We start from the raw sequence: 24,243 nt of genomic DNA on the forward strand, positions 1-24,243 counted from the left end.
CAAAAAACCCCCAAACCCCCCCACCCCCCCAAAAAAAAACCCCACAACAAACAAACAAAAAAAAAAAAAAAAAGAAAAATAAAAAGGCCAGGAATTATTTTAATGTTAAAAAATAAAATAAAATAAAAGCAGATATGGCAACACTACTAGTAAAGTGGAATACATCACAGAAACCAAAGTCTTTTTGCAGGCAACACTGTTTGGAGAGAGGAGAACACTTGATGGGTGAAAAAAGTGAAGTTCTAAATTATATACAATAGTATCTAAGGGTGGCTTTGAAAAACAGTCTCCTTTAACGTGATTCAAGGTTTAACTTGCCGTTATCTATTGCTTATTTATTCAGATCCATAATAACACTTAGAGAGACGGATGCGTAAAAATGAGACACCGTGGAATAAAGAAAAACCAAAAAAACCAGCTTTTCGTATGAAAACGCCACGTGTACGCGCTTGTCCAATGTGGAATGTACCTACAGTCATTTCATGGGCCGGGGGCTTCTCCTCGCTGCGCCGCTCCGGTGGGAAAACCGGCCGGTCCGGCTGGCGGGAGAGCCAGGACGCGCTCGCCTGCTGGCGATGAGCTCGTGGGAAGCGCCCACAAGCCTCTTATCACCCCAAAACTCGTTTCCAGGCGGAAAAGTCTGACTTGCCCGGCTGTGAACGGACAGGATCCGAAAGCGTCTGGTAGCGAGATGGAAAAAAGGGGCAGAAAGCCCTGATCCTTATGAAGGACGAGACTCAGTTGTTAAATTTTAAGGGGTATCCGATGGCTTTTTCCAGGCACTCTACCAAAGAGCCGGCGGAAAGAAAATCCCTCTCCACTTCCACAAATTTGATGTAGATGGATTTGGGCGACACGCCGGGCTCAACGATGCAGTTCTGAGATAAAAAGGCGTTGATCCCGACCCAATCTTTGCTGAAGGTTTTGGTGTTTGCCTGAAAGTGTAAAAACAGGCACTGCTGGAGAGTCCGGACCTCGGCGATGCCGAGGTAACAGTAGATAATCCGGGCGGATTCCATGTCCACCCGGAGGGAGGCTTGCGGCGAAGGGACCTCCAGCTCCCCTTGAGTCTCATTGCCAGGATCGGTCCCCCTGTGCTCGGCTAGCGGGGAGAGGGGCTTCTCGTGGCACTCTTCATAACCGATGGCGTACAAGCCGGGGCTTTTGGGGATCCCTCCCGGCAATAAATACTGGACGACGTTTCCCCCGGTGGGTTTGGAGTGAGCAATAGGTATCCAGTCGATCTCCATGTGCAGCTCCAGGCATCGGGCTTCGCTGATGGTGATCTCCAGGAATTTGTAATAAACGTTTTTCCAGTTCATTTTCTGCACTCTGGTCATGATAACCCGACCCTCCGGTTTTTCCGAGTTGAAATATTCCCGGAGCCGCTTGCCGAGGGGTACCTGCGAGCTGATCTCCGCGTAGTGGTAACGAATATCCTCCTTCCAGCGGGTGTTGTAACCGATGCCGAAAATGGCCAGTTTGTTAGAAAGATGTAGCCGGGAGAAGTCCGTCCAGCTCTGAAACAGCTCCCACTTCAACTGGACCGACTCCAAGATTTGCATAATATTCTGCATGACGTCACGCTTCCTGGAAATTAAAAAACACAGACAGAAGCATAAAGGCATCAGTAAACTGGCGCTGTGAAACCATCCTGGCAACCTGCAGAAAATATTAATCCCCTTCAGCTTCCTCAGCTGCTTTTTAAGCCATAGGTATTTTATTACTATATACCTCCTATATTGCTACGTGACTTTCTGGTTTATAACCCCGCCCCGATGGTTGCTTTTTAATTAATCTCAGCAAAATCACAGAAAAACCCAACCCAACCCCCTTCCAGTATCGGAAGCAAACTCCGATCTCTGCTGGAAATGGAATTGCATGCCAAAAGTTCTGCGGGAGAGAACCCGGGAAAGCAAACGATCGCCGATAAACCCCCAAGTCCAGCTTCCAAGAACGATTTCTGCTCTTCCCAACCCCCAAAAAAGACACAGCATGGAAACGTCCTTCTCCCACCTGCGTTGGTCCGAAGCAACCGCAAGCGAACACGTGCCCGGCACCACTGAACAAACTCAGTTTCTGGGAGAGTAACTGTAAAAAATAATGACAGCCCGCGGTCTGTCACAGACCACCGGAGCTGCAGCCCTAATTTGCAGCTGCCACTCAAAAAGCTTCCATTTCAAATTTACCCCCAAATTAAGTCCAGCGAATGAGGCTGGAATTGTAAAAACCACAAAGCGGTGCGCCAAGCCCCTCCGAAAGGCTCGGTCCCGGAGCTGCATCCCAAACACGGCTCAAGGGACCGACCCCGCAGGGCAGAAGATGCCGGTGAAGGTGACACAACCGATGCGGCCACCCGCTGCGGGACGGACGGCAGAAATCCCTCTGGAGAGCCAATAAAGAAATCCCCGCGTTTCCAAAAGTTTCTTTTCGCTTCCAGTAACGACGCCGGCATCCAAGCAAGTTTCCACGGATGGATTTACGCTTTGCTAAGCCATCGGGAGAACGCGTTCGCGTGCGCCTGAAGCAAGCTGGAACGGCTTCCTCTAGGATGAATGAGGCAGTTAGGGCGTAATTAGCTAGTGAGGAGAACTACTAATTTTAGGAGTTATTGTCCTATAATCAAAGCTGTAGGAAGATAATGCGACTCGCTTGGTAATAGAGAAATCTCTCTCGGTCCAACAAACGGGATTTAAGTTTGCTCCGTGCAAGCCCTCGCCTGTAGCTGCTGTGCCGCACCTGTAAAGCCGAACTGCAATCACACCGGGGTCCCCACGTGCCCACAAGGACCTTTCCTCCCCCCACGAGGACCCTTTCTCCCCCCCCATCCCACCAGGAGAACATCTTCAGTTCCACGTGACACCAGTTTTCTTCTTTTCAAACCTCCCTCCTCTCGCCGGTTCCTTTGCCGCAGTTGCTGGCGGGCCGGAGATCAGCCTTTCCCAGCAGCTTCCCAGTGGAGTCCAGCACGAGACTGGTGAGGGACACGGAAGGCTTTAAGCAAGAGCAGATATGACCTCCCTCAAACGGCACAAGGAAACCCCTGGGACTGACACTCTGGCAGCTGCATTTCTGCCCAATAAATCTCTACTTGGAGATTCTTCCATCAAATCAACATAGAGTTTCAAAAAATAGAACAAGGGTTGGGAGCTGCAGACCCCGGCTGTGGTGCTGGAGAGGTCCAACCTCGCAGCACCCGCTCTTATAGGTGTGAACACAACGCAGGTGATTTTGGGAAGGTTCTCCAAGCGCTGGTTGTCCTTTAGGTGATCCGGTACCCACGGGGCAGAGCGCGGGCACCAGGCTCAGCACTGCGGAGCTTCGTGTCGAGCAGTTCCGTGCACGACGGCTGGAGCACACCAGCGCTGCCAACCTCCAAGCTCCCCGGAGTGGGTCCGAGCAGTCCAGGCTGGGATCGCTCACTCCTCGGAGCGACAGGAGGGACCACATCCATCCACGTGCCGTCTATCCTAACTATTTAGCAGCAGTATCCATGCCAGAAGATTCCCGGATAGACCTTCAGAGGCGTTTTGGCAAGCACACCTCCGCCACCATCGGAGATCGGAGCCTAAACGAGTTTCCAGAGCACCAAGGAGGGGACCTGCCTGGCAAGCGGGGCTGAGTTTGAACCAGGGGGGTTTAGAAACGCCTGTTGCACTGTCAACAAACTCCTGCCCCTTATTTTAAGAGACTTCTGAGGAGTCATTTCCACTTCCCCCCGTCTAGCAGCAAGGGGAGGAACACCATACAAGAGAAACCCAAATTCACCCCAAATCCATTTCTGTTTACATACAAGCACCGCGGCACTCCCGAACTGTTTCAAAGCTTCTCTACAGCTTCTTCAGATGCCGAGCAGCACGGCACGGCTACGTTTGGAAAATGTCTTTTTTTTTTTTTAGGCTTTTGGATGTTGTGGGTTTATTAGTAAAATTAAGGTTTGCATCTGAAACCAAAGGTTTATATGAAAAACGTAGCATTGTTCACCCATTAAGGAAAAGTATAAAATCGAAGAGCTCCGAGGATGGGACACGGCTGTAGCCGACTATGAGGAATCCACTGGGACGGCAACTCCCTGCAACACCCCACAGAGGGTGGAGCGGAGCGGAGCCTCCGTGGTGATAAATGGGAAAAAATGGTCCTCTAGCACTGATAACCAGCCCATCTGGTCCCCTGAGCCAACGGTTTCTTGAGACCTTGCCGAAGTGCTATCCTCTTGTGAACTTTGCCCATTTTAGTATCATTTTAATACCAAAACGCACCTCCACCCCGAAGGCTACCCGCCTCCAAGAAGCGACCGCTCCTCTCTGAGTCTGCGTCCTCCATTTCTTGTCAACTATACCTTTACGTGAAGCGAGAGAAACGTACACCGATCGTGGTAAAAGGTACGTAGGACTACAGTCGCTCAAACTCCACCTCGAAGGTAGAAAGGATATAAAATAGCCAGGGAAATGGGGAATTTTTGGAGGAGAAGATATCACTGTGGGCAAGTCAAGGGAAATTCCATCTCAGCCTACCGGGATCGGCCGACGGGCTGAGCCTTGCTTCTCCCCCCCTTGGGTGAGATTGACACTGAGCACTTTTCTCAGGAATCTTAAAAAAAAAAATCTCTCTAGAGAGTACTCCCTAACATTTATAGCCAGGCTGTGTTATTTATAACCTTTTCATGCATTTTATACTTAATAACATCATATTTGCACGCGCTTTCTTGCAGGCAGAAATCACCGGCAATCCAAAAAACCCCGTTATATCTGTTGCACAAATAAAACCGCAACGTTTAAGTAGCCACTTGTCACAGTTTCTCACTGAACACGACCAAACCCTGGAGTATGACAGGACTGAAGGTGCAGACCACTCTTAGTGCATCCAGAACAGTGATGGTTTAATTTACACATTAAACATGACAGGACTAGTAGTGGCAAATTGGATATCACTCAGAATTGAAACCTTGCTGCACCCAACCTCCCGTTCCGGTGAGGAGAGTTGGAAAGCAAGGGGGTTTACTTTCTGCCAAATTTCTCCATCTCTTGGAGCGTAACAGATGTGCAAGGCCACCTTTGGGGGGGGACGATGGACACGGCCAGCGCTGGCGGAGCATCGGGCTGTTTGGTGGCACGCAGCCGCGTTCCCCTGCTGTTACACACTCAGCCGACTCGAGACAGACAGCTGAAGTCAATTTAAAGAAATCAGCCCCATCCAAACCCAGAGACAGGAGAAAGCAGCGTGGGTAGATTTTCATTCAACAGAGCTAAGAACCGAGAGAGAGAGAGGAAAAAAAAAAAAAAAAAAAAAAAAAAAAAGGAAGAAAAAAGCCCCCACCTTTATTAATTACACTATAAATACTGTCGCTAAGTTTAGTGCGGCACAAAATAGAGCTGAAGCTCTGGTGAAAAAAATTAGTCACTCAAACTGCTCCTGCTGGGAAGAGGAATAATTTTGCTAGAGATGATCTCCAGCAGCACCTCACGTATGGGAGAGAAGGGCTTTCCACAGGGGGAATCCATCACTTCGAGCCCAGAGGAAGCAATAGGAAAACCAGAATTTTAAAAAGCTCTGCTTTTTGGTTTTAGCATCTCCTCTTCCTGCTTCCACCAGGACTTGATGGCTCGGGGCATCCTGCTGAGCTTTGCTTTCCCAGGCTTTATCCAGCATCTCCACAACTCAGCCGAGCAGAGGTATTACAAGCAGCAAAGAGTCAAACTGTTACCATTATTTATTTTTCAACAGAAAAAAAAAATCTCAGCTAGCAGAGGGTTTTTACCCTGTGTCACAGGACAATCTCATTTTTCATCTGCAGAAGGTGCCCTAGAGCTTGATTTCACCCTATCGTCACACCACTACCTCCCTGCTGGAGACTGGCCATCTGCATTTCTTTCTCCTCGGAAGCTTTTGCAATTCAAATGAGGAAACACGCGAGACAAGACGTGGTGCAAATTTGTTCTAAGGCTGTTTCCAAACAAAAGCAGACTTCAAAGAGGCTGAAACAGCTGGTTTCAGTGAAGGACCCAGCTCCCCGAGCTTTTTCTAGTTCATCTTCACAAAGCCCGCAAGTGAATCAAACCGCTCCTCAAATAAATTGAAAATAGCAGAACAGAGTCTTAAGTAGCGTTTCACTTTTTCAAAACAGTTTATTTGGAGGCAGCAGCGTGCCAAGGGGATGCAACAGCCGAGCCGACGTGGGGAAGGAGCATCCAGTTGACGGAGCACAGGACCTGGATGCAGCTTACCTATTGCTCTTCGCTTCTTACACCGCTGAAAATTAGGCGGCCCAGGAAATTCTTACACACCTTGGAGGCCAGTTATTTACTACCTGAAGCTAAGGGAGGCAGCGCTGCCCGTGCTAACGTGCCGTGCAGCTTGCTTGGAGACGCAACGTGTTAGGTTTGCTGGTGCGTGATCAGGTCCCGGCACCGGCAAGAACAGCCGAACCCTCGCAGGCAGCAGCAGCAAAGCGAGTTCCCTCTGTCTCTGCAGGTTTGTGGCCAGTTGACAGCGACAGAAGCCTCACAGGTGTGTGTTTTATTGGGAAAAGAAGGGCCAGAACAAATTCCAGCACCCAAAGGGCTCAGGGATAAATTTCCCATAGCGAGCATCTCGGTGGCACTCTCCCACCCTTCTCTGCTAGAAAAATAATGTCATGGTGCACATCTGCTCCCGTGGTTTTCTGCAAGCTGCTTAGCTCCAAAAAAGCCCTTCGAGAAAACCCAGGGGAGGGACAGAAGGAAGCAAAAGCAAGATTTTAGCAATACATGTGCTTATAGTCCAGCATGGTCACTTTGCAATTTCTCTGTGTCAATAATCACATCACAAGGTTCAGCAAAGAATTTGAAAGCGCTGCCGCTCCCCCCAATTTTATTGAGATTATTTCTCCCAAGAATCTGCACTTGACCAAGAATGCAGATGAACCGAAGCCCCCTACCTTCTTTGAAATAAGTTATACGTATTTCAGAACGCTGGCCAAAGAGGTGAAAAAGTTTGGCATCTATTTATCGTCTGTGGCTTTTAAGAATGGGCGCAATTTTACTTTTTGAAGATAATAAATAAATACTCAGCTTATCTTCACATCAGCCATGCTTCCCCTGACTGCTTTTAATCTACTAAGTCAGAGTTTAAAAGTTCCTTGCTCTCATAAAGCAGGGGGAAAAAGCAGTTTTCTGCAAAACTCTGTGTTGGAAGATACTTTGTGCTTCCACTGAGCACGTAAGATGTGCTTATCACCCGCACGCTTCACAAAATATCCGACAGTTCAGAGACTTCTGTGCACTTTACAGGGAGCTTGGGGAGGGCAGAGGGGAAGACCAGAAAACTCTGGAAGGTCTAATCTACCAAATCTAATCCAGCCGTCCATCTGCACATCAAAACCTGAAGAGAAGATTCAGGCAGTTCAAGCCTCCACCCCAGAAAATTCAGGATTATTTTCTATGCAGCTCCCTAAAGCACACCTTGAAAGGTAGAATTATCCCAGAACAGTCCTAAGAAACCGTTCAAAGAGGTAATAGTAACATTTATCGTGAAAAAAATTAATTTTTCTCCATGTCATCCCTGACTTGCTAAACCGAATTTGCTCCACGTTAGCAAAAGAGTCACCTGCAGGTACTGTGAAAATCCATCTGAAGCAAGGAGTTTGATGCAGTGAGGCCATTACAATGAAAACCGCTGCTGCTTTTTTTGTTGTTGTTGTTTTGGAGGATATTTTTTATTTAGTTACAGTAAAAAGCCTCTGTTGCATTACTAACCAGGGACACTACATTAATGTATACCACGCTGATGGCTTCCTACCCTACAGGAGCTCCTCTTCCAGCGAAGGAAACACCAGATTGATTCTGGATGACTCTACAAATGCCTGTCGGGGATCTCGCGTGTGGAACCCACCCAGAGGGGTCTGCGAGCCAATTTGTGACGGGTCACTCCCTCTGCAGAGAGATCTGCAACCACCCTGCACGTTTTAAACCCCCCTAAAGGTCAGAAGCAAGCAGACCCTGGTCCGAGTAAACACGGCACAATTCCTTTCATTTTTTGCAATGCTCTGTGTTATTGTTGGCGAGGCAAGGGACGTTCGCATGCTCAAAGCATTTGAAATGCTCCAGTATACGTCTGATTAAACTGATCCAAAAGGTTACAAGTCAGCTCTGGAAAGTTATAAAAATAATAATAATAAAAAATAACAAGCTTTGGCATGCCTTCCCACCAAGGGGGAGAGATGCATGAACTTTTCCTGCAAGCATTACTCACACCAAGCCAACAGTACACACCACTACTGGGTTGATGCGTCCCTCTTCTCGCTCTTTCTTTCCTCCTGTATTCTCCTTTTTCCTTACATCCAAAGGAGCAAACTTCAGGCAAATGGGAAAAAACCCCACCAAAACCCAATCAAAACCAGGATTACAAATAAATCCAAGAGTTTGGCCTCGTGTCACGATACCCACAGCCTGCTCAAACACAGCCCTGATGAATCTGATATGTATTTTATCCACATTTTAAGTCCTTGCATTCATGTAGTAAGTTCTTGTTTCATTTGCTGAATGACGAAGCCAAGAAGAAACAGAGTTGTGAAGCTTTTCAGATGTTCTGAGGTAACTGGAATAATGCATAAAGCAGATTCAACTGTATGAATAGTCTTGCACAATGTATTTATAATTATAATCAGAAGTCTCAAATATCCTCCCCTCCTGCACAGCATCCCCAGGGAAATACTTTTCAGGGTAAAACATTCATAAATTACTTACTGTGCATCTTCTGAAGATTCCTGTTTTATCTTTAAAGTTCTTTTTGTGGTAGGCATTTCATCTGAAAGGTAAAATTCCAACACATTATTATATTTTAAATAACGTTCCCGGGGCATTTTTTTTTTTTTTTAAAGGCCAAAATTAAATAAAAAAAATAAATCAGAGTTACTTCCTAAGCTAGGCTAGAGTTCTGCACGAGACAGCCCCAGTTCCTAAATCCTGCATAATTGAACAGTGTTGGGGCGTTTTTTTCTCCTTGGAAGTTAAGATCTGCATCTATCTCTGCAAGTGCAAAACCTTTCAAGTACAAGACTACAATTCCTGCTATTAAATCACAAATCATTTTAATTGCAAACTACATTGTTTAAAAAAAAAAAAAAAAAAAAGGGAAAAAGAAAGAAAAAAGGCTGGTCTGCTTTCAATGGTGCGTTTGAAGAGCAAGGACCCGAACAAATGCATCTGTATTCCATTTAGATGCTGTGTGCTAAGTGCTTTTCTCATAACTTCTCTGAACATTACGAATATTGTCAGCCCAAGTGCACGCAAATGCCTCCGATTTGACTGAAGGAAAATGGTGACAAACTGGGAAACCACAGTTTGACTCACTAGAACGAGTCGAACTAGATTGAATTACCCATCGTTTACATACATTTTGGAACACACTCTTCTCCCCACTGTTTCTCTCCCATATATTTCTGACTTCTAAATCCCCTGGGGAAGGAGTCGGCGGGAACTGGAATGCAGTTAACAACCAACTCACAAATTTTAACGTTAAACTGTGATTTAAGCCTCTTTCAAAGCATCCCAATTCACCGGTCCCCCGAACACAGGTGAGTACAGATACATGACTGCATCTCCTCTCCCTGTTTCATCCTACAAACCACAACGGAAAAAAACCCATCATCGTACCATAAGCCTTTTTATCCAATTCACCTCCTAACTACTGCTTCGCTTGGGTGTCCGTTGAATTTGACCGACTTAAATTTGATGCTGTGAAAACAACCCCCTTGCTCAGACGATGGAGGAACACGCACCCTTAGGATCAGTGGCTCAAGAGAGATAAATATGCTTAAAGAAACCCACTTCTCCACAGAACTACTCAGATCAGTGTGCGTTTTCAAGCAAAATGTGGTACCTTGCTCCATGTGACACAGTTCAGTAAGCCACAAGCAACAACCAAGTCTCCAAATTAATTAATATATTGATCTTTCTGCAGAGACACCAGTAATTCAGGCAAGAAAAGCATGCGGAAGAGTTCAGTTTAGGTTTCAATTCTGGAGCTTGAGCTTGCCTTTTTTTTTTTTTATTTAAAAAGGCCACACATCTGGATATAAGCATATTTACATGTGGAAAACATGTATACAGAGTATAAGTGAAGAAGGAGTAACATTCTTTTTTTATAGTCATTGGTATTAATAGCAGCAGTTTGAAGTTCTGTTCATAATTAAAGCCAACGGGGTTTGAACAGCAACGTCCAGGTTCAACTGGCACCCAAGGACCTCCAAAGCATGGCAGCACTGAAAGGGAAAGTGTCTCCCTAATCCTGCGAGGGGAAGTAAAACTGAGGGGAAGGAGAGACAGGGAATGCATCACCTCCTCCCTCCACCGTTTCTGGCCACACAGCCCTTATTTCCTCCTGTTAGGCTCCTTAAACTCAAGTCCTGATGATAAAATACTTCAGGAACCACGGTTTGCTTTTGATGACGATCTGGGGAATTTCCTTCCCTTTTCTCCCCAAGGACATCCCAGCGTCTCGAGCACATCATGTCCAAAATGTGGAAGCTGGTACTGAGATATGCACACACCAGATAGGTATGAGCACAGAGCACAGGTAAAATCAGAGGATGAAGATCCTCCAAGGTGGGATTTCTTACCCAATTCCTGTTCACCGGTCTGGTAGCAATGAAGATCCTGACTGTGGTTTCCCCAGTCCTCCTGGGAATACTCCTCCATCGTGCTGCCGTCCGACTCCAGCTCCTGGTACAAGCCGCTGCTGTTGATGAGGACAGGCTGGCAGGGCTGGGAGTCCCATCCTCCCTGCCCAAACACCTGCTCCAGCTGTTCAAACGTGTAGCTGCTTTTCCTCTTCCCAACACCATGCTCCTTCACGCGGCTGTAGCACCTGCGAAGGGTCTAAGACAGAAAAAAAGCACGTTAATCAGGGGGCAACCGGTTGGAAGGACATACATTCACTTGCAGACAGTTACACAGCTGCTAGGCAGAGTTTAGGGTTTGGGTTTTTTACTTGTGCTGATGAGTATTTGTCTCAGGCTCACGAGCTAAATGCAATGCTCCCGAATTAATCTACACCCACCAGGAAGCATTGTACGTATCTGACATTGCCACTGCAGCAATTTAGCGTTAACATCTACGACACAGGACAAAGTTGTGTAGCAGCTACAGGTTCGTCAGATTTAACTTGGGCGATTTATTCTCTTCCCCACGTCAAAAAAATCCCCAGATCTGCTATGTAACAAAGGGGGAAAAAAAAAAAAAATATTATATAACAAAAATACCAAGAAACCCCCAGTCAGAGATACCAACCAGCCAAGAAAATGCACACCTACTACGAGGAGGAGAAAAGCAGAGCTGGTGTTGTGCCCACAGCTTGGAGAAGGTGAAGCAGGGAGGGGAGAGAAAAGAAAAGAGAAAGAAGAGTCCCCCAAAGCAAAGACGGTCCAACCTTCCTCACTCTGGTAAGAAGACACAAAGGTGCAAAATGTATATGCCTAAACTATTTAGCTAGGAAAATATATATTACTTACATATTTTGCATTCCTTACTAACTCACTCTGCCTCTTGTGAAGCTGCTGAAATTTAAAAGAGGTCAAATCAATAATGCTCCAAATTCCCAGACTTCGATATCAAGCATTAAGAAACAATGCTAAGACGGCTCTGTCTAATAAACCTTTAAAAACAGCGCTGAGGCCGAAACCTCCCACACAGACAAGATGCAAAAGCCTCATCTACTTTTGGGGATCCCTTTAACACCCCGCACTGATGGCTGACGCTGCACAATCGCAAGGCAAAGCCATAGAAGCCTACAATCTCCATCCGTTTTCCCCTGAATCCGGAGGAACACACAACTATTTGGGGGTAAAAAAATAAAAATACATCTTTATGCGCATCCCTCAACGTGGTTTTCATTTTAGCGCTGCTCTGCTTTTGAAAAATAATGATGCGCCCCAGGTTTGATGGACTTTGATGGTTTTCAGATTGGTAGAGCGCTAGAAAATATTTTTTTTCATATTAAATCTATTAGATTGTTCAGGTTCTAGCTTGAATGACAAAGCCGCCTCTGTACTTCAAGAGAGGCATTAATTTGGGAAGAGCTAGTCCTGTCACCTTGCTTTCTGGAGAAGGACTGTAACGGACTTTCAAACACATACAATTGCAAAAACCGCTTGTTTTTTCCCCCCAAAAAGCAACTTTTACATCTCCAGCAAGCTCAAACCTACCTAATGCTCCTCATATACTGGTTTAACAGCATCAGCGGGAAAGGAATACATTTCTAACCAGTTTCCTCGTCATATTCAGAGCCCTGGGGGCAGAAGCAAAACTGCTAAGCAGCAAGTCAGTTTTACCCTGCTGTTTCAAAAACAAACACACACACACAAAAAAAGACACACACAGAAAGAACACAAAATAAAAAAAAACCCATATAAATACACAGGGAGCAATAAGCAGAGTTATTCAGTGGTTTAAGGTGGAACCTTTCCCAGTTCTGCCTTCGCTACCTCTCGGGATAAACAGGCAGATCCTCTTTGGATGGGCACCAGCACATTTTCAGTTTCTGTCTGCAAGCAGGGTAGAAAACAACCGCCTATGTCAACCTGAAACCAAAGACCCGGCCAAGAAACCTGTCAATATTCACCGGATGCAAACTAGGTGTCCTAGCACTTGGGGTACAGATAAATTTGGTTGTTAAAAATTGGGTTTTTCACTCCCATTTCTCTCCTTTCAGCTCAAATCTCACCGAGCGATACAGGCGAGCTCTTGTTTCGCTCCCAAACTCTTTCTCTAATCCACCCAGGTCAGATTTTCTTGAAATATATTTCCCAAACCCCAGTTCTTACATCTGCCTCAGCTTATCCGTCGGAGTTAACCGCAGATTTAGAGCCTCTAGCTGAATTATTATTAGCAGCCTTTAAGCTAAGCAAACCGTCTCCAGTGCAGTTAACCAAAAACCATCAAAACTCTTGCCCAAGCCCTCTCGGGAACCCTCAACATCCACAGTCACTTGCTCTGTTTTAAGCGTGTGCTTCAAACATCTCTCTCTACCGATGGAGCTAGAGTATCTCACGCCAGGTTGCAGTCTAGTAGCAATTAATTATTTCATTCAGGCTGCAAACTGGCTTATTTTACCATGAAAATAACTTGGCATCAAGTCGATGGAGACTAGGACAAGAATTAAAGGGAGCAATGCAGAAAGGGGGCAAAAATAAATGAACAATACTCTCACTGCTCATTAGTCTTGCAAATCAAGAGTACTTTTGAGGTTCCTGCCTAGATGCTTCTGGACCTGACTGCGTGAGCTATCTTTTACCTCCACTTCTGGCGGCAGATAACCTAAGACTTGAGTGAGGTAATCTCACATTTGGTGCTTTCAAAAGCACCACAAGGCCTGTGGCCAAGCAGCTGGTGGCTCCTTGGTCTTGCTTCCTGGAGAACAGAGATTCCCCACTAGCTCTTTCTTCTTGGAGGCACTCTCCAGTTTCTCCAACAGGCAGCCCCCAACGCTTCTCTAAGTGATGTTCACCTCTGCATAACACGGGTCAGGTCCATTTCATGGATGCCCACACGCTTCTACGTGGCAGGGGGTGAGGCGGACCAGATCGATGGTTCTTCTTCTGCGGTCGTTTGCACCTCCCATGATGGTTTTCTTCAGAGACCTTGGTAAGACCTAAATAACTGCTCTGACTTCGGCAAACCTCCCCTGGACATTTTATAGCACTCAATGGTTCAGACACCTTTCTCCCAGCAGGTTATTCTGACTGCCAAGATTTAAGATTTAGGTTTTTCTTACGCACCTCCTCTATTCCTCCCGGTGTCCAGCTCAACTCCTGCTCCGTGGTTCCTAAAGTGCACATACATATATTGATACATACAGACAAGAAACCAGTAAATTTAGGACAAGTAACTGAAAACAGACCTGATAACTGCCCAGTGACTGCACAGACTGGAAGAGACCGAGGCTTTTGCTTATTGTTCTGCAGCACTGCCTGCAATACGAAGACAGATTATCCCGCTTAATTTGGAATTATGAAATCCGAAGGAGGAGACAGTCAAAAGCTCAACGTGGTTCTTCCTCACCGTTTCTAACTTACGAGCCCTCATCTTCTCTACAAGTGAAGCCACAGGAGAACTGATCACTCTGCAGGAACTACAGCACGACAATCAGAAACACTGGTCAGAAAAGCCTTAGGAAACGACTTCGAGGAAGCCTGTAGACAAAGTTCTCCTCCCAGCAAAAAATAAGATGAGGGAGAACCACACCACAGCAAGCTTTTTCTATATAACCCCAGAGATGGTCCAACACAAGAAACTCCAGATCCCTGATCCGAGATGTGCTCTTACTCAGGGAGATGCTACAAGCTCTGCAGAGCAGCTGGGTGGCCTACAGGTGTGTCCACTTTAATCTATTTAAGTCAATTAAATGATAGCAGTTGCCCTAGAAGGGGTCCCAATGGCACAGAGCACCACTTAGCACAACACTCAGCTCTGAAGATGCTCTTTTACTTAATGGGAGAGAGAAGTTCTTGGCTTTACGTCCCCAAATGAAGAACAGCAGTATCAAATAGCTTCCTCCCTCATCGTGCCAGGATACTCACAAGCAACACGAGATGAAACTATAGCAAGGCAAAAGAAATGGCTTCTGAAACCTGGAGTGGCTGTAGGGCATGGAGGGCCAACCGGCACAGCGGAAGGTCTTGCCGTCTTCATTCCCAGGTTAGATGGTGGGAGTACAAGAGAACAGGGCTACAGCAGCTGGACAGCTCTGCTCAATCCGCTAGCTCACAAACTTTCAGGTTAAAAGGCGTGTGCAAGGAGAACATGAGACCTACACAGGATATTTCTGTGGTCTGTTCAGAATAAAAGAAGAAAGAGCACCTTAAACTCTCAAGAGAGCCATATATCACTGCGGAAAGGTAGCTGAGGATTTCAATGTGTCTCCAACACAAGACACCAAGTTGTAATACTCCTCTGCAAAATACAAGCAGCCCTGTACAAACCCACCCCCACCCCCCCTCAGACTTTGCAGGTGTGCACTGCAGGAGCTGCTGGACCTTTCTGCAAAGGCTCCAGCCCCACAGGTGGCTGCACATCTGCCAGATCACAGCACTCAGGGACACACCAGCAGTCAAAATAAATCACGCCTTGCACTGAAGAGCAAAGCCTCAATTGTATCCTGATGTGCCCCAAACCCACAGGACTTCCTGCAGGATTTGGCTCTGGCCCAGAGGTCTCTGGTATGGAACAAGGAAAGCGATGAGAATGTCCCGAGAGGAGAAAGGCGGTGAGGGGGAACACAGACAAGTTGATCATCTGATCGAGATAGGAATCGGAGATCTCTCTGGACAATGACATGAAGCAGCAAAGTCACCGCAGAAGACACAGATAAGGGATGTCAGTCAAGGCAGGTAAGCCATGTGTTTTCAAGTTAGGTTAGTTAGCGAGAGCTAGAACCCAACAAAAAAAACACACAGCAGATTTTCTACCGCTGCCGATTTCTAAATCACAATTAAACGTATTAAAAAAATAAGCTCTTGCCCGGACAGGAATGATTTACAGAAACACTACAGCCAATTGCAGAGGTAAACATAGATGAGGCAGGACTTTGCCAGTGACCAAGAGAGAACGAAGCCAGGGTACAACGAGCTGTGGGCCAGCCAGGTGAGGAAGTCACGCAGCGATACGTGGTGCTGAGAGCCAATGAACTTCCCCACAGCAGTGGCAGACTGCACCTCACATCTCAAAATAGTCACCTGCAAAGATGCCCTGTGAGTTGCTGCTATTAGAGAGCTGAGAATAAAATTATTCATACCCTTCTCAGGGATTTGATGTTAATCAGGCTAGACAGAGAGAAGAAACTCTCCAGTATTGCCTGTGGAAAGGTACCTCCACACCTGGGCACCTCCATCTGTCGACGTACTGAGCTCCTGGTTTAAGACAGCACTGGAGGAAGAGTAACTAGTTAGAGCTTGAGAAGGCAGGCCAGGAAAACCTTCTGCCATGCCCACACCCACCACAGCCAACAACTTTTGGCTCTGTGAAGAGTCTCCATGGGATGGATGCATCCCACAGGCGGAGCCTGGCTTCCAGAGATGCATGAGTAAGGTTCAGCCCACTCCTGGCATGACCTGCTCTAACCCGTTGCTACTCACTTTAGAGCAACGAAAGCCACACTTCAGTAGATTGTCTTGCTTTCAGAAACACCCAATTCCTAAAATCAAACTTGGAAGTTTCACACCTCCACTGCGATCAGGACAGACATCTTTATGCCACCCACAAAACCTTCCTTTCAAGGAACACACGAACTGCAGCAGTGTAGACCAAAGAGGTCCGAGATGTCCTCAAGAGGTCACATCTCTGCTATCAGCAAGCCACAAGAGACCACACAGACTCAAATTCCTGCTGGTTCTCACTCTCACATGAACAAGTGGAGCAAGGCCAGAAGCCCCTCCAGAAGATGAAAAGCAGCACAAACCTTCCCACAAGTGGGAGGGAAAACGCTCCTCTCCAGAACAAGCTTCAGCCGAGTGACATGAAGCATCAGTGTGGGTGGCACCACGGGGCAAGCTTCTCATGCAGTTCAGAAAGCTAAAAACTTTACAGACAACAGCATCCTAGTAGCGTGTCGCTGCCAATCCTGGGGCCGAGGGTCTCTAGAGGAAGGTCCATGCCATTTGCCTTCAGCAGTGTTGAGAAAATGTCACCAGTGGAAAGCAATACCTAAATCCACAGGAAAAGCTGGAAGTGAAATACCAAAGGTAGCTTTAACTCCAATTTTCACCAGGACCAGTGGTTGAGGGTTGGTGACTAATGAGACCACAACAGTTCGGAGAGCATCACCTACTCGGCCCTCAAATTTATACACCTAACAGCACGGACCATAACCAGGGAGAGTCATAAAAGTGAATCTGCCTCTGCACTGGTGCTCAAAGCTGTGTGCTTTCACACCAGCTTCATTCCGGTGAGCATTTCAGGTGCATCCAGTCACTTCTGAAATAATTAAAGTCCATGATCAACCATCCAACACCTCCTGCACTGTTGCTGTTGGCACTCTTCCCTGATGTCAAAACAGCCTCTGCAATAACTGATGCTGATGGGATGTCCAAAATTTCTGCCTGCCTGCATGTGCTGGGCTAAGGGCAAGTGATAAAAATCGGGAGGAGGATTTTTAACACCTTCCCAAGTCAAAGAGCATGACAGGGAAAAATTGTGTGCTCCCACACAAAGATTTAATGTTCATACATCTCCCAAACTGAGATTTAATGTTCAAGTTTAACAAGTTTGTCCTTCTGCAATGAGATCCTGGCCATCAATCCTTTCTGCCTCAATGACATATCCTGCCAGCTCGCTCCCAACTCCCTCTGGGAATCATTTTGCACCCATGCAATGAGCGCTGGCCGACCCAGGTACACCAGAATGACCAGACGAGAACATCAGAGAGGCACAGCGTGGCTGGAGAAGCTGCTGGACAGTGAAGACACTAATCCTGCATGTGCAACGTGAGCCAGGTTCCTACCAGCACAACACTGCTCCGCAAATACCCCGGCTGAAGAGAGTGGATACAGCTGCTCTGCAAGAGGGTTTGCTCCACATGATGCTCACCTCCCAGAGATGCTCCTCTGCTGCAGCCCCACAGTACGTCCAAGAAGGAGTAAAACAAATAAATCTGTTCTTTGTTACTGAAAAGTTTAGTTTTTCCAGCTTATACATGTCAACAGAAAGTTGCTCCAAACTACCGGGGCCCGTGATACCCTCCAGTGAGAAGCTGGGCTGCTGGAGAGGATTCAAGAAATGGCAAGAAACACCCAGCCTGGAAAACCCAGCACATCTGAATCTATTTAAGCCAAAGAAAGATCTGGAGGTAACCTGAACGCTGCCTGCACACACTGCAGCCGGTGGAGCTACCGGGACAAGGACCTGAGCCTGAGATAACAAACACAAGACAAAGACAAAAGGCATTAAAAATAAATAGGAAGCAAAGCTGTTTTGAAGGTGGGCAGTTGGCTACGAAATGTACTGATGCTCCATCATTTGAGGTCTTCCAATTAAAAGAGAGCCACTCTGCTCAACACCATTGGACCCAATGATGAAATTCTGGGTGAAATCCCATCTCCCATATCACACAGGAGGTCAAACTAGATTACAGCAAGCATCACTTCTGACACAGTCTAGTTAGCGCAGCTTTTCCTTCCTTAAATCTTGAGTGAAGTTGTTTTTAAAATTAGATTGTTTACATTGTAGAGCAGCTGAAACCACAGCCCCATTACAAATAAGCCCCTGTTGTCATTGCTTTACATATGGCTTAAAGCAAGAAAACACCAAGAGCTGATACTCAGGTGTAATTTTTCACTCCTTCCCATTTCATGTGGGTTCGTGGCACTCCCTTCTCCCCTTTGTGCCCGCATTGTCTATGAGTGCTTAAGCAGTGTCTTCAAGGTATTTATTTTTCCTTTGAAAAATGAATGACATGTTTAGCGGACAACCACAACCCCGCAGAATCCTCCAGTCACTCATCCAGGGCGAGGAGGAGGTCACTACATACAGAAAATCCATCACCAGGGGAGCAGGTTTGAGATCGGCAGTGAGACTCACGAATTCCTGCAGCCAGGAGTTACATGTTGAAGCTGCTTCTCTTTGAATCAATGCCTTGGCATCAACTCCGGGGAGAAGCAAACAAATTTCAGTGATGCTCTCACCAAATAAAAGCAGAAGCTGCATTTCCGCAGTAGCTGAAGAACTGACATGTTAAAAATGCCCCTGAATTAATTTTAACAGTCTCCTGCCGCTGAATGGCAACTTTTAAGGAGGGATTTATCTCTGCTTGAGAAAGGCTCGCTAGCCCCAACCGCAGCCAGGGAATCTCTAGCACTGAAACACTCTCGCAGCTCAGCTAAGCAAAGCGCTGTCAGGAGAGCGGGTCTTTGATTTCTTTCTTCCAGGAAGAAAGATGCATGCAACAGAAGTAGAAATTCTTCCACGGATTTAAAAAAATGCCTAAGATCCGGTATCGAAAAAAAAAACCAAACCCACAACTGGAGCACATAAATTCAAGAACACTCCTTTAAAATAAAGCAAGACTTTGTTGCCTGAAAATTCCCCTTGACTCGCACAGCTCTGCGCTCTCAGCAGCAACTGTAAAACCTGAGCTCACCTGCACTTTCCCAGAGTATCCCCCTGCCACTGCAGCCACGTGTGAAGGCTGGAAGAGGATGAAACGATGATGTCCCGGCGTATTACCCGATGGAAAGCGATCTCAAAGAACACATACTGCATATGTCGACTTTTGGCCTTCATACGGCAACTTCACAGCATGAGGCGACGGCTCATTTTTCTGTGGTTAAAAGCAGCTCAAGTTAACAGCTAACCTCCCGCTCCCTGGCTGATCCACCACCACCAGGGGAAGGGCACAAAAATCAGCGCGCAAGTCTGGGAAGGGTTTTGCCAAATATTCCGTTGCCTGCCTCAAAACACCAGCGCTAAGGTCAAACCTTAAAACTTAAAAGGCTCTCCACGCACTTGCTGCGGAGAGGCGACGAGTTTCAGGATACACAAACCAGGCTAAATCCTTCACCGGGAACATACTTGGGAAATAGGAGGAGGGCTGGATGAAAAGCACGTGCGCTTTTGTAAATTACTCTAACGAGAGCTCTGCATCAAAGGGACAGTCAGAATACATTGCTAAACAAGCAAGGATTAAGGATACAACTTGACATGCCAGGATGAGGAAAACTACAGAGCACAAGACAGCTTTTCCAGGAACCTAACAGGCAGAAATCGAGACGTTTCAATCCTCCTGCAGCTCCCAGTCACTGAGCTCACCAATCCACTGACCTCAGAGCCAACTCAGAGTCATGGTCTCTTTCCAAAGGAAGAAACCAGCAAAAGCTGCTGGAACTCTTACATGTGAATCCCTAAATTTGAAACAGACACTTCCAGAGCGGCTCAAACCCAACAGCAGTCTCATTCCCAGCTTGCAGGCCAGCACTGCTTATGTGCAGAAAAGCACATGCAGATGTTAAAGAGACAGACGAAAATCTGAACCGGGACCTTACTTTGCATCCTGTTTGAATTAGGAGAGAATGCATCTATGCGATACAACTGGAAAACTTTCTTCTTCGGAGTTGACTTTTTCCTTTCCAGCTCATTTCTAACTCGCTCTTCAAGATCTGGCAGAGTCCAGGGAAGGCAGGTGTCCCGAAGAAAGCCAGTATCGAGTTCTTATCTAAAACGCATTTATAAAAGAAGTTGAATCCAATACGGTTTAAGCACGATTTACATTTATAATACATCAGCAAAACCTTCACACTACTGTCCCTCGGTGGGCATTAAGTATCCCATAAAATCATGGAAATATGGAACATTACGGATAATAAATGGGATGATGCAGCTATATGCTCCTTCATCACCATCTCCCCGGTTCTATTTTCAGCTCAGACAGCTGACAGTGGAGGACCACGGAGTACCTGTGACCTCCTTGTTCCAACAGTGCGTTCAAGTCGTCCTACTCTGTCTTAGAGATGACTTCAGGCATTGACCCTCCACACCCAGAAGCGATTTTCACTCTTGGCCAAGCTTGAGAGCCAAGCAGCCGATTCCACCTGGAATCCGACAAAAATTGGAATCTTAGGGTTGGGAGAAGCTACCGCAACTATCCTGACAATCCCCGTACGAAGGTCAACTCTTGGCTCTCACAAGAAACCCCAGCTTTCAATGAGCATTCATTTCACAGCGATTCCAGTCAAAAAACCTACGGGGAGCCCAAAGGCTTTGAAAATGACAAACATTTTTGCTCCTCCAGATGAAGACCCCCATGGAGGGAAATCCAGGATATGCAAAAGCTCAGGTAGGTGTAGGGCACCGGACACAACTGATGTCAAACTGTTCTTCACCCGGCAGATGGCCTGAGGACAGGCCAACCTGTGAGTGACCACAGGCACAAGACAGCACACAGATGGAAAGCGGACAACTCCCTTCCAGCCAGACCTTTCAACTGGACGTTACAGTACTGAAGAAAAATCCGCCCTGATGTACTGCGTGTTGATCTAGAAACACCTAACAGGTCTGCTCTCAGAGCTGTTGCAAGGTGATAAATATAAGCCTTGAGGTCTTTTATTCCCTCTGCGCTGTTTGACAGGTGCGTGATGTGTGGTTCTTTCAAGCTTGAACATTTCACGGGCAAAATGTGTTCAAGCATCACTTCTTAAGGGAAAGGGGGGAATTGTCCTCTCCGACAAGCTCACAAACCGCTGGGAGGACGGGATCTTCCAGCAGTCACCACAACGCTTGCTCTGGCCCCAAAGCAGCCACAACCTGCAACCAGCTCCATCCAAAAGCATCATCTGAACTGGAAAAGCTAGCTCTGGGCTGCTTGAGTAGCGAGACCTCTCCTCACAACCTGCTCAGCATCCCCCAAAGCACTGATGGTTGCAGAGTCTGCAGCCAAAATTGGGGTAATGATCCTCTGCATTTGCTGCCCAAACTCCCACCACAACCCGAAACCATCAGAGTCTTGCGGACAAAGACAAACCACGTCAAGCAACTTTTCCATCGTGCATCAGCCTCCGGCAAAGCCCGAAGTTTTACAGAACCAATTTAAGCAACAAGCACCTTGAAAGCCTCTGAGAAAACAAGGGGCTCAAAGAGGTTTCACGGTGCAACAACATTCCTCTCAAAAATATTTGGATGCATTCAGGAGAAATAAATCCCTGAGCAGCAAATACGTGGAGTCAATGAGATGACACAAGGAAAATACACTGAGAAACTAAAATTTCCATAGGAAGGGCATTTGTTTTGACCAACTACTTGAAGAGATGAAGGCTGTTCTAATTAACAGGGACTAGAGGGCGAGTCTCTCACTTATTCCTGGGCATCCTCGATACTGCAGAATACCTTAATTCATGTATTTTGCAAATCAAAAACAGCCCGGGCATATACACCTGCAGAATCCCAGCCTAGTTGGGCTGGCTCAGCTGTATTTAATGGATGAGAAGAGGAACAGAGAAACAAACAGCCTCACTGACCCCTAGCAATAACAAGATACTACTTTTTAAACTGATCGGTATTTTAAGCAGCTGCATGGGCAGGGAAAAGGGGAAAATAAAAGCCGGAGGAAGCTTGGAACATTTAACTTGCCCTTCCAACCTTCATTCACATTTAGAAACTGAAAACCCCACAGAAATTCCCACCCCATTCCATGACCCTTCCAAATATCTCCTCTTCAGAAAAGCAGGATGCGTGGAGCGGCTGCTCCCAAGATGGACACCAAACCCAGCCTTTCCCTTTTCCCCAGGGAACGATGCAACTGGAAAGATCCCTCTTTAAAACCTGCCGCCAAAGGAAACGCAGCCCATCAGGCTGTTTAACGCAGCTCAATTATTAAAGGGGTTTCTGAGACTGCAGCACGCTCTGGTGCAAGCCAGGGGAAGACGTACCCTGTTAAGCAACTCCAAAGCAATGGAGGGAGCCACAAGTGTAAGAGGGCAACCAGAGGCCAAGCCACCCATCATCACTGGATTAACTGGGAGCCCCCTTTTGCAATGGGGGTTCAGGGAGCAGCAAGTGCCACCCTCTCACAGGCAGAAGATGCTGGAGGACATGTAAGGGGGCTGAGTCAACCCATCCAAGGCCACAGTGCCCACCACACTCGGGGCTGAAGGAGGCAACCCAGGGGATGCAGTGCCCAAAAACCCAGGGGAAATGATGCTGCTGGGGGCTGTCCACGCAAGCTGTCCACAGACGGCTGGGACGCTGTGTCCCTCCCCCCTCAGGACCAAAGGATGCTGCCTCAGCCCATCCATGGAGGAGCAACTGAGTGGCTGAACCCAAAGAATGCAGCACTTGGGTCTGAAAGATGCTGCTGGAGGCTGCAGGTGTTAGGGGTGAACCCACAGGACGCAGCCCCCAGCCCACTCCTGGCCAGGAGATACCAACTGGGTGTTGCAGGGAGCCAGTGCACTGAGCCCAGAAGTAGGGTGCCCTGCACCCAGGGGCACAAAGGCTGGGCTGAGCCCAGGGGACATCCGCAGCCAAGGCAAAGATGCTCCAGAAAACTGCCTGTGTGGGGAAACCCTGACCGGGTGCGCCCAGGAGATGGGCTGCCCCACACCCAAGGCCAAAGGATGCTGGGGAAAACTGCTGCTGTGGAGAGACCCTGAAAGGCTGAGCCCTGGGGACACGGTGCCCCCAAACCCAGGGCCAGAGGAAGGGCTGAGCTCAGGGGACGCCCACAGCCACGGCCAAAGGAGGCTTCAGGGAAGATCCGGAAAGGATGGAGCTCAGGGGACGCGGTACCCCCGCACCTCGGGCCAAAACCCGGGCTGAGCCCTGGGGACACAGCGGCTCTGTGACACAGGATGCTCTGGAAGACGGCTGGCGTGGGGACACCCCGCGGGGTGATCGCACGGACGGGCCGCGCCCCCCCCCACCCCAGGGCCACAGGACGCCCCGGGAGATGGCCACCCGGGCCACCCCCGCCCCGCGCCCCGGGGACGAGCCGCCCGCCACCCGCCGGGGTACCTTGATGCGCTCCCGGCACTGGGAGGGGGTGCGCTCGTAGCCCAGCTCGGCCAGGGCGCGGGAGACGCGCTCGTACATGGCGGGCCCGGGGGCCTTGCTGCCGAAGACGGTGCCGGCGCCCTCCAGCTGCTGGTACCGCGCCTCCACGAGCCGCTCGTTGCCCCAGACGGCGATCAGCGCGTTGGTCTCCGCCGGCGTCCAGGACATCCCGCGGCAAGCGGCGGCAGCGGCGGCGGCGGCGGCGCCGCCCGGCGAGAAGGAGACGGAGGGCGAGGCCCCGCCGCGGCCCCCCGCCCCGCCGCCGCCGCCCCCCAGCCCGGCCCCGCCGGCCGCTGGCCCCGGCCCCGGGCCGAGAGGGGAGGCGCCGCTGGGGGTGGAGGGGTCGGAGAGGCTGGGGTTGCCGTCGCTCAGCGCTCCCGGCGAGCCCGGCGACAGCACCTCCATCTTGGGGATCTTCAGCGGCGGCTCGGCAGCCGGGAGCTGCGAGGAGCCGCAGGACGCCGCCATATTGGAGATGCCGGACCGAGCGGGCGGAAGTGACGCGAGGCTCCCCCGGCGGGCGGGACTTCCGGCACGGCCGCCGCGGCGGGCGGGGCGGGGCCAACGGGGGCGGGGCCCGGTGCGGGGAGGGAGACAAGGGGCGTGGCTTGATGCCAGGGGGCGTGTCCCGCGGGGCCAGGGGGCGGGGCGTGCTGCCGGGGGTGCGGTCGTGAGGGAAGAGGCGTGGCCAATGGGGGAGGGGCGTGGTTTGGATGGAGGGGGCGTGGCCAGA

At 48.5% G+C, this 24,243-nt stretch overlaps 1 protein-coding gene across 14 annotated transcripts; it reads right to left on the reverse strand.

Annotated features, from left to right (window-relative positions):
• Positions 1–67: 67 nt before the first annotated feature.
• MSANTD2 (Myb/SANT DNA binding domain containing 2) lies at positions 68–23,993 on the reverse strand. Of its 14 annotated transcripts, XR_005107806.1 has the most exons (6): positions 23,472–23,993; positions 13,876–13,945; positions 13,754–13,800; positions 12,182–12,264; positions 11,489–11,533; positions 10,809–10,856 (listed from the first exon to the last, which is right to left on the reverse strand). XR_005107806.1 is itself a non-coding variant. In XM_037409832.1 (5 exons), exons 1-5 carry the CDS (start codon positions 23,976–23,978, stop codon positions 738–740), a joined length of 1,725 nt encoding a protein of 574 aa, XP_037265729.1. In that variant the 5' UTR covers positions 23,979–23,993; the 3' UTR covers positions 68–737. The 14 variants fall into 14 exon arrangements, 9 of the variants coding, with proteins under 9 accessions (XP_037265729.1, XP_037265723.1, XP_037265720.1 ...); XM_037409832.1 differs by lacking the exons at positions 12,182–12,264; positions 13,754–13,800; positions 13,876–13,945 and adding exons at positions 68–1,590; positions 8,724–8,784 and having other exon boundaries at positions 10,598–10,856; XM_037409826.1 differs by lacking the exons at positions 13,754–13,800; positions 13,876–13,945; positions 23,472–23,993 and adding exons at positions 68–1,590; positions 8,724–8,784 and having other exon boundaries at positions 10,598–10,856; positions 11,489–11,530; positions 12,182–13,496.
• Positions 23,994–24,243: the final 250 nt, after the last annotated feature.

Source organism: Falco rusticolus, chromosome 16, assembly GCF_015220075.1.
Source record: "Falco rusticolus isolate bFalRus1 chromosome 16, bFalRus1.pri, whole genome shotgun sequence".
Taxonomy (NCBI): domain Eukaryota; kingdom Metazoa; phylum Chordata; class Aves; order Falconiformes; family Falconidae; genus Falco; species Falco rusticolus.

Excerpts from the sequence above, each read along its gene's own strand:
- MSANTD2 (XM_037409832.1), bottom strand. The coding sequence starts at position 23,978 with ATGGCGGCGTCCTGCGGCTCCTCGCAGCTCCCGGCTGCCGAGCCGCCG. Across the intron at positions 10,857-11,488 it reads TAGTAAGGAATGCAAAATAT|ACCCTTCGCAGGTGCTACAG; the intron begins GTAAGTAATATA and ends TTTCTGTCTTAG. Across the intron at positions 8,785-10,597 it reads GACCGGTGAACAGGAATTGG|ATGAAATGCCTACCACAAAA; the intron begins GTAAGAAATCCC and ends TTTACCTTTCAG.